The sequence below is a fragment of the Polistes dominula genome, unplaced genomic scaffold (assembly GCF_049000335.1).
Source record: "Polistes dominula isolate Pdom_NZ unplaced genomic scaffold, Pdom_raw_medaka contig_79, whole genome shotgun sequence".
NCBI classification, from domain to species: Eukaryota; Metazoa; Arthropoda; class Insecta; order Hymenoptera; family Vespidae; genus Polistes; species Polistes dominula.
This window is the reverse complement of record NW_028300916.1, coordinates 3,994,982-4,005,000: the sequence shown is the minus strand read 5'-3', so window position 1 is coordinate 4,005,000 and position 10,019 is coordinate 3,994,982. Positions and strand designations below refer to the sequence as shown.

Below are 10,019 nucleotides of genomic sequence, written 5' to 3'. Positions count from 1 at the left end.
GAGAGAGAGAGAGGTGATGTTTGTGGAGGATAAAGAAAAATATGTATTAGTTTATTTCCGAATGTTATTTTTTTGTTTATAATTTCTTATTTTTCTTATTCTTTCTTTCTTTCTGTTTGTCTCTTTCTCTCTCTCTCTGTTATTTTATTGCCAATAAAAATGGTATTATAAGAAGGTGAGAGACAAATGGCGCGAAAAAGTGGAACGCCTCGAAGGCTTATCTCTACTTATCTCTCAGTGACACGGAAGATGGATGTTCGCGTGCGTTTAGTTGATTTCGATCGTTGTAGAAAATAAAAGCGATAAATTTTCGTAAGGTGGCATAGAAAAAAGAAAGAGATAGAGAAAGAGCTTAACGCGTAATATACGAGAGGAGTAAGAAAGAAAGAACAACAAAAAAAAAAAAATAAGAAGAAGTATGCGAATAAAGGTGTCCCTATTTAATCCATACGAATTATCGTTCTTGAACGTTACCATTTCGTCGTCGTCGTCGTTAAACGTCCTCGAAGTTCCATGGGATTTCATCAAATGATAGATAGACTTATGAATTATCAATTATATTGATAATTCATTTTCCTCGATAGAAAAGTTTTTAGAACCGTTCAAATTCGAAGGACGTTTGAACGAACGAACGAACGAACGAACGAACGAACGAACGAATGAACGTACTGCGTAGAACGAATGAACGAACGAACGAACGAACGTTCCTGGCAAAGAGGCGAACGCGAGCACGATCTGTCCGCCACTATCCCATTCCGAGGCTAAAGACCTCGAGCGGACACACCTGTACGCGAGTCTTAGCGACAAATGCCAGATACGAGGACGAATCTCCGGGAATACAGTGACCGTAAGCAAAAGTTCAAGGCAACGTACTTCTCTGATCGTTAGGTATCGCTATTTATCTTAACATGTTTCATCTTTTATATACGTTTCTCTTTTATTGAGTTAAATCTTTCTCTCTTTCTTTCGTTAGAAAAAAAACAGAAAAAAAAAGAAAAAAAAATACGTTTAATATAAACCATCCGAGCAAAATTTTCTATTGAACGAATATTCTCGACACAGGTCTGTCTCCCCTTCCCCTCTCCCCTCCCTGGGTAAAGTGTTTCGAAGAAATATCTGTTGGCTAATTAACGCATACACGTTTGTAGATAAGCGGTTTGCTAAGCAGAGAGAGAAAGAGAGAAAGAGAGTAGGGATATCGCGAAGGATGCAAAAGCTCACAGTTTAACGGGACTCGATACTTTGGTAGATTAACTCAGGGTTGGCTTCACCGAGAAGGGGGAGACTCTCCGCCATCTTAATGGAGGGTACAGTCGTAGGGAAGCATCGACGGCGGTGGCGACGGTGGCGGCAGGAAAAAGAGAGAGAGAAAGAGAGCGTCGGTGCGAGTGTCTATTTACGAGTTGTCCGGCGCCGTGATGTCCGGAGTAAAAATACATCGTAGTCCGTATGCCGTGCGCCACACGGAAACCCTCCTGTGATTCTCTCCGACGTTCTCGGGCTAAAGCCTCTCTCTCTCTCTCTCTGTCTTTCTTTCTTTCTTTCTTTCTTACTCTCTATCTCTTTTCTCCTTCTTCTGCTCTCGCCGTCCTCGAACCTCCCTCCCCCCTCCCGTTCTTCCTCTCTTCTTCCTTCTCCTGAGATTGCACGCGCGGTCCGTTCGTCTCAGCACGCTTGGAACCCGGCCAAGCGCTCGTTCTCTCTACCCAGAAAGAGAAAGAGAGAGAGAGAGAGATTCGGGCACGAAGCTTTCGGAGCACATCGGAGAGAGGCATCCTGCAACGCGCGGCCCACTCTTTCCGTCTCATTCTATCTATCCTCCTTTTCACCTTCTTCCAAGAGACAGACTTCTCGCTGTGAGATCTATGGAAAACTAGCCTACTCTTTAATCCACCGCCTATCTTTTCTAGAACTTTAGTCCTTTTATCCTTATTCACAATTTTTTAAACCTTTCCAACCTTCGTCTCTAAATCTAAACAGATTTTTCCTCTTGGGACCAACAGGAGATTAGTTTATCCTTTTTTTCATATTATTCTAAGATTTTCTTTTTTTTTTTTTTATTATTATTAACATATTTCATTATTTATTCTTGCCTTTAAAAAAACTGTCCACTTTGCTATTTTACAATTAAAACTGACACAAAAATGTATACACCTGTCTGGTCTGACATCGTTAACGTAAGGTTACATATATTTTTTTCTTATTATTATTGAAGGAAAGAATAAGAGAGATAATATTTTATTCTATGATAGGTTACCTTCGTTTTTTTTAGGGAAAAAGGAAAAAAAAAATATTATTCCAAGCACGAAGAAAAAAATCACGTAGTCGGATAAATCTTTGATTCCATTCAAGTTTGAATATTATAAATGATTGATGGATGTCTTTTTCGTTATTTATTGTGTCCTTCGTTCACGTATTTTCTCAAGGGAAATGACCCTTTTTTACAATTTACATTTTTTCCTATTCCCTACCTGGGATTAGGATAAAAAAAAAAAAACAAAAATCACAAAAAGAAATTTTCTTGAAAATATATCTAAAGCTTCTTCTTCGTATAATTTCAATCAAGCGAAACAAGATCGACAGACAAAGATATCATTTATTCTTATCGTCAAAGACAAGACAACATCATACATACACTTGGTGCGTGCGATATAAGAGACAACGAAAGATAATTCGGGTAATTTGAAAAATGAATTGCCTTAGGAGACGATCCACCACTACTACCATATAAAATTTCGCTTATCGTACTTGTTTTCAACACGTGCTCAACTCGATCGGGTTGTGTACTACCTCGTTATATAAGATGGCGGTGGCATAGTTCAAGGTGTCTCTTCAAACAGGTGGATGGACGTTCTAACTTTCTCATCGATAGTAGTTACCCATTCATAGAACAAATTTCGATAGATCAATGATTCTATTATGATCATAGTAGTAACAGTTTTCATTCAATATCTTTCCTAACGGTTAGGTTGTGTCTTTAACTCATAGTTTATCTTATAAATTATATTACGCGATTTTTCGTTTCGTTCAAGAGAACGTGTTGATGGATACAAATTGAAACGTGTTCGCGTATGCATCATCATTTTACCATTTACAGAAATTATTTTGATAAACCAGAAGAAAGAAAAATGAAAACGAAAAAAAGGACAAGGAAGACAATTTTTGGGATTACAGACCGGTAATATATTGTTTTGTAATTTTTTTTACTATTAATATTACTTCCTATAAATATCGGCCGAACGATACTCGGATAAAAAGGATTGAATTACAAACGTTAACTCGTTGTTAAGCGTACGTATGGTTTATCGAGTAAGACTAACTGATCCATGGTTATGTTTACGTGAGAATAACGATAGTATCGCGTTTTGTAAAACAATCAAGCGACAACACAAAACATCGTTCTCGACGAAGATGTTATATTACTTTCGTATCAACAAGTAGTTTGACGCCGTAATATTTAGTTGCCCTGTTGGTATTTTTAAAAGAGTTATGACAAATATTCGTGCGAATATTGAAAATGGAAAAAAAAAAAGAAAAAGAAGTTAATCGTTTCTTGTAAAATAAAGATAAAAGGAGAGCAGTTTCGAATCAGAGCCAAAATTGATCGAGTAGCGATCGCAGCCATTAGTAAGCTATTTTTGTTAGAAGAACGAGAAACACGATGTTTTTGCGTTGCCTTAAACGAAACCCACCAATGTTACTTCTTAAAAAGTTGTTTGCCATTTCAAAGAACACAAAGTTATATATATATATATATTTCTATCTCGTTTACTCTGTAGATCAGTAGTCTTATTTGGAAACGTAAGAGTTCTTTAATTCGAGGGAGGAGTGAGTGAGTGAGTGAGTGAGTGAGTGAGTGAGTGAGTGGTTCTCGATGAAGGAGGAGGAGCTTGGCTCATGGATAAGCTTAGAAAAATATTGGACCAAAGTGTTTTCACTTCCGGGCTTGGTTCTTGCTTTTCCTCTTCTTTCTCGTATCTCGAAATGAAAAGTGCAAGCAAGAAGGCAAGCAGGCGGCTCTAAAACTTACGTGGGTATCAGCCGGCGTTCGCCGTTACACCGCTTCGTGTCGTCTTTTGAATGGAATTATTTTTAGAGTCGAGAGTCTACTATATGCGGATAACCACGTACGTATCGTGGCGCACGTTCGCCCTCTTCTCCGTAACGCGTACGATAGAGAAGAAGAAGAAGGATGGAGAGAGAGTGAGAGAGTGAGAGAGAGAGTGTGTGAGAGTAGTGGGGTAAGAGAAGTTCTTCGATAAACCTCGTCGACCTTATGTTTCAGCCACCTGACGCGAACCACGACATGGGAAGATCCGCGAAAAACTGTCGCAGCTCAGAACGTTGCTCAAGTCGCCGCTCAGGTGGAAAGCGGAAAGTCTGCTGCTGCCGGGAACACTTTAGGTCCATTACCAGATGGATGGGAACAAGCACGAACACCAGAGGGAGAGATTTATTTTATAAATCATCAGACGCGTACAACATCATGGTTCGATCCCAGAATTCGTGAGTATTTTCAATTTGTCATATATATATATATATGTTTGCTTTTCTATTGATCCTCGAGTACTCCTAGCTAAACTGTGTTTTCATCTTTCAGCGACACATCTTCAACGAGCCCCGTCTTCCGGTGCTATGCTGCCACAAAATTGGCTACAGCAACCAACGGCTGCTGGTATACCTAACAATCAATCACTGCAAGCTTGTCAACAGAAACTACGTCTTCAATCGTTACAAATGGAACGCGAGCGTCTGAAGCAACGGCAACAGGAGATCATACGCCAGGTTGAATTCCTTTGAATAATTTTTGTTCAATTGATCAAAGTAACGTCTAAAGTATAGTATAACTCATATACTAAACTCTTTGCTACTTATATATAATTTAGCAAGAATTGATGCTCCGACAAACTACCACGGATGCTGCCATGGATCCATTTTTATCAGGAATTAGCGAACAACACGCGCGTCAAGAAAGTGCAGATAGCGGTTTGGGTCTTGGCTCTGCCTATTCCTTACCGCATACGCCAGAAGATTTTCTAGCGAATATCGACGATAACATGGACGGCACCAGCGGTAAGCTGTTAGTCCATTATGAAAATCGTTGGAAGGTCGATTTTGCAGTATTCGATGCATATTTCGTAGATGGTGGTGCTCCCATGGAGACTCCCGATCTCTCAACACTGAGCGATAATATCGATTCGACGGACGATCTTGTACCATCGCTACAGGTAGGTAGCCGTAATATCTGTAACAAACATTATTAACTATTACTTTATTTAAGTTTATACATAATAATAATCAGGTATATTATTTATATTACAGCTTAGCGAAGACTTCAGTAGCGATATTCTCGAGGATGTACAGTGTTTCATAAGTCCTAATACGATAAAACCAGGAAACGTGCTCACATGGCTCTAAGTATGGACAGACGCGGAATTAGTTCGTATAATACCGTAGGTACTATGCTCCTTCTAATTACGACGAACGGACGATATTCAAATTTATCTTCCAGCAACGGCTGTCTCCTCGCCCGTTCGTCCAAATTCGAGTAGAGCAAGGAATATCTAATATGAACTCGTGCCGCGCGTTAAGCTTATCTTCTTCTTGTCCTCCATTTAATGGGACCGTACCGAGACTTTATTTGTTATCAATTCACACACGGAAGAAAATAATGTATCGGGAGATTTTCTCGTTCCGAAGGAAGAAAGGATGCGTCACTTAGAAGAAGAGTAACGAGAGAATCTCACGGTTCTCGTAATCTCCCCACGGTCGTTAAAGACAAATGGAAACTCGACATGGAAATACGTGAGGAGCGCAAAACTCAGAAAGCGCCTAGCAACGAAAACGTGATGATAGGACCAACGACAAGACTCCAAACGCGACACCAACGAAAATAATCATCGCTGTTAAGAACGGCTGCTGTTCTTCTTCTTCGACGATATGGCGCCAAATGCGCGTTACATACACCTCTTTATACTATTATACTTGCGTAACACTCGAAGAGTCGTGCCTTCCCACTCGTTCTTTCTAAATCAATCACATATATATATATATATATATATATACTCACATATCCATTGAAAACTATGAAGAAAGTTATTTTTTGTTTCCTTTTTTTTTTCTTTTATATTTTTTTTTTTGTTATTTCTCTTTCAACAGATATGCGTCCCATTCGCCATCGATAACGCACAATTTATTATTCGCGACCGCTTAATGATTTTTTTCTTTATTTTTTTTTCTTTCTGAATTTTTTTTCTTAATGTTATTCCAAAATGTGCTACACGCGAAAGAAAGAAGGCACATCTTTTTGATGCGTTTACAATCCATACGTAAGAACGACAAAGATCTTTGGACTATAATTTTGACAACGAAAAAGAAGTTTTCAATTGAAAGAAGTAAGTATATATCGAATATGTTTAGTTGTTCTCTAAATACGAACGTTATAGTCCGTGTTTTACGAGTAAAATACAACGAAAGCAAAGTTATATCGTTAACGGGGATTCGTTTTGAATCGTAGTCCAAAGTAGGTATATATATATATATAATAATAATAATAATAATAATAATTCAATTTCGATCATACTCGGAGTATATTTTATGAGCGATTATATGCTAACCGAAGTGCCTTATCTCTGCAATCTATTTTCGTCGGCGATCCTCGGTCGTCGCTTTTCAAAGCAATAACCGTCCATATACGAAACCTTGATGTGAACATGTGGTAATTGTTAAAATAAGTAATATGTTTGAAACCCTCGTAATGTTTTACTGAAAAAGGGTTACACAGGAAATGAATATATATTTTTTTATATATATAAAGTCTATACTTGTTACAAATTGCAGTTATATTGGTATTTTCAAAAAAAAAGAAAAAAAAAAAGAAAATCATGTTAGATCGTATTAAAAAAAAAAAAAAAAGGTCTCTTACGTTTTATACTATTACGCGATTATATAATGGAGAGATTACAAAAGATGAAAGTATAATCATATATTTATAGATTCTATGAAATAATTTAGCGAATAAGAATTTTAACTCGTCTTATATTTCTTCTTATTTTCTTTTTCTTTTTTTTTTTTTTTTCGGGGTGTGATGAGAAATAAATAACAGGTGTATTTGAGGTGGGGAGAATTACCGTTTAACAAGGGTGGTACTTTCTGTTTTCTCTAAAGGAAAGAAACAAACAAACAAACAAACAAAACAAAACAAAAAACAAAATCTAACGACGTAGCAGAGTTATTACCGATAATCAAAGTGACTTTTGGTAAAGAAGATAACTCCCGTATAGATATATAATTAGTTATGTGGCAGCTTAGAGTATACAACTATAAAACGATGAATGACGTGGCCACTTGGCATCGCCTAACGCATCATCATTTTTCTGTTTTTCGATCGTTGACGCGGATGACTCTTCTTCTTCTTCTTCTTCTTCTTCTTACTCGAACTCATATCCGTGAGAAAACTTGATTTAAGAGTGCGTCATCGTGGCCAAGTTGAATCATCGAAAATAGATCGTCGTGTACTAGATATATCAATTACGTATATATATCTATATATATGTGTATATATATATATGAACACAATTGATATATATATACATAGTACATTATATATTGTACAATGTTTGTTTTCTGCGCAAAGACGATCAAGCTCTCCCATCTTTTCTCGTATTTCATGAAAAGTTTACGGAGATGCATGCGTTACGTTATTATATTCATTTCGTTATTCGTAAAACTCAGAAGACATTTTTGACATATTATTTTTTAATAAAATATCAAATCAGCCTTTACGAATATCGAATGTTCGAATCAACTTTTATGAGATAGAAAAAAACAAACAAACAAACAAACAAATGTTTATTATACATAGTATTCATGTTTATACTTGACATTATTCTGTTCTATCAGATAAAAATACTATTCTAGAAAATGAAATTGCGGACTAGCTTGTAAGCTTATCAAAATGAAACGAAACAAAAAAAAAACACAAAAAAAACTACTGCTATTTACGGCATTAATAATTGTAATTACTTTTTTTTATTTGATTTGATTTGATTTTAAACAAATGTTTTTTTTTTTGGTTTTCTTTTATACTTTTAGTTTTTATGTATACAACTATTTTCTTCTTTTTTCTATAATTTTATGAAAACAATCCAACCACTTGTTCTAAAAAAAAAAAAAAAGAGAAAACAGAGACGAACGATAAATATATAACGATTCGTATTTAGTACCTCAATGTGTTATTCACCTAATCGAAAATCAATTTCTTTTTCTATCAATTTACAAATTTTCAAACTAATACATATATATATACATGCAGAATATATTTATACATCCGTTGACATTGTTAAACTTACAGTTAAAAGAAATATATATATATATATATGTATGTTAAATAACAAATAACGATGAGAGAGGTACAAATATCGAGTCGAGATCAATATTTTTGATTATTGATAAAAGTATGTGAACTATTATAATAATATCTTTTTCGAAATCCTGTTGTAATTTACGGAGATAATGGCTGATAGAAGATAGTCATCATCTCGTTGCTAGTTATATTGCGGCGATAAGTTAATTATATATATATATATATATAGATTTATATATATATGTATGTGTATTTCTCTTGAATACGCCTATTGATAATTCTAATTACATAGTTTTTTTTTTTTTTTTTCTTATCGTTGTAAGTCGAATATGCAATAACTTTTCAGGTAAGTGAAAAAATAAGTTCGTCGAGACAGATCGAAAGGCAATGTTGTTAAACGACGATCCGCGAGCGACCAGGGGGATAGAGAAGTGTTTTTTTTTTTTTTTTTTAAATCAATCAATAACGATTTATATATCTTTTTAATCGTCCATAATTATATTTTCAATCATGATGCGTCGAACGAGTTTTTTGATAGAGAAAATAATTGTAATAAGAATTTGTCAAAGAATGAATAATAAACAGGAGTAGTTACGTGTTCATTCTAATAATTTGTTCGCACACGGGTCGACGTTCATTCGAGAGCCTGGTTTTATAATGTATTATTTTAATTATGAATTAACGTTAATCTTAATTTTTACTATAGTGTAACTTGCTTTTAATCTAAACTGAACTTTATTTACGTTAGAGATGATGAACATCCGTAATAACGGATTTATGTTCGCGAAGTTAAAGAGAAAACACAAAAAAAGTGTTAGACAAGAAATTATGTAAGGTGATAAGACGGTACATTAAGAGACTTTTCTCTTTCTTTCTTTCTATCTTTCTTTCTCTCTCTCTCTCTCTCTCTTTCTCTTTCTTTCTTTCTTCTTTTTTTCTTAGATGGTGAATGCGCATCCATAATGTACGTATATATATGTATATATATGTTCGCTTTAATGCACATATGTCTATATATGTATACATACATACATATGAATATATATATATATATATATATATATTCATCTAACGTAAGAATTATGTTTAAAAGAAGCAATTAGAAGTGTAATATCAGTATTTAAATATGCTCATTGGCGGTCATTTGTCGCGTACGTTTTTATATTGGTAACAAGTGCCTTAGAAATAACGATAATAATAAATACGTTGTTTACTTACATACAAACGGGGGGTGAACGAATATTTTTTATTTCTAATACCTTTCCCAATTCAATCCTTCGACTACGAAATACTCCAAATGGTAACTATAATTCATTGTAAAATATAGAAAAGAATGAGACTACATGGGTTAAATTAACCTGTAATGAAAGTAGATTTTATTATCATATTAAAAATCTTGTTAATTGTTTGAAAGAAATGTGTATTGTTACCTGAGAACACCACGTATATTATTAGAGTACCATCTTCTTCGAGATTCACCTTCAGACTGACACGTGGTCTTCAATGAAAGTTCTTATATTAAATGTTGTTTATATGACTTTTTGAATGTTGCACATGCGTGCAACGTGAAAGAATTGACCTAATTAATAGAATTTAAGATTAAAATGTTTTAATTTGAGTATTTGTTTCATTCTAACGTAATTATTTTACTGCT

The 10,019-nt window shown here is 34.9% G+C and overlaps 1 protein-coding gene across 1 annotated transcript in view; it reads left to right on the top strand.

The window, feature by feature from the left end:
- Positions 1-9,590, top strand: part of yki (Transcriptional coactivator yki) — an 18,510-nt gene extending 8,920 nt beyond the window's left edge. The window contains exons 2-6 of the mRNA XM_015333331.2: positions 4,286-4,506; positions 4,601-4,785; positions 4,887-5,073; positions 5,143-5,228; positions 5,323-9,590. Coding sequence (XP_015188817.1) covers positions 4,286-4,506; positions 4,601-4,785; positions 4,887-5,073; positions 5,143-5,228; positions 5,323-5,418 — 775 coding nt within the window. The 3' untranslated portion in view covers positions 5,419-9,590. The remainder of the gene's footprint in view (positions 1-4,285; positions 4,507-4,600; positions 4,786-4,886; positions 5,074-5,142; positions 5,229-5,322) is intronic.
- Positions 9,591-10,019: the final 429 nt, after the last annotated feature.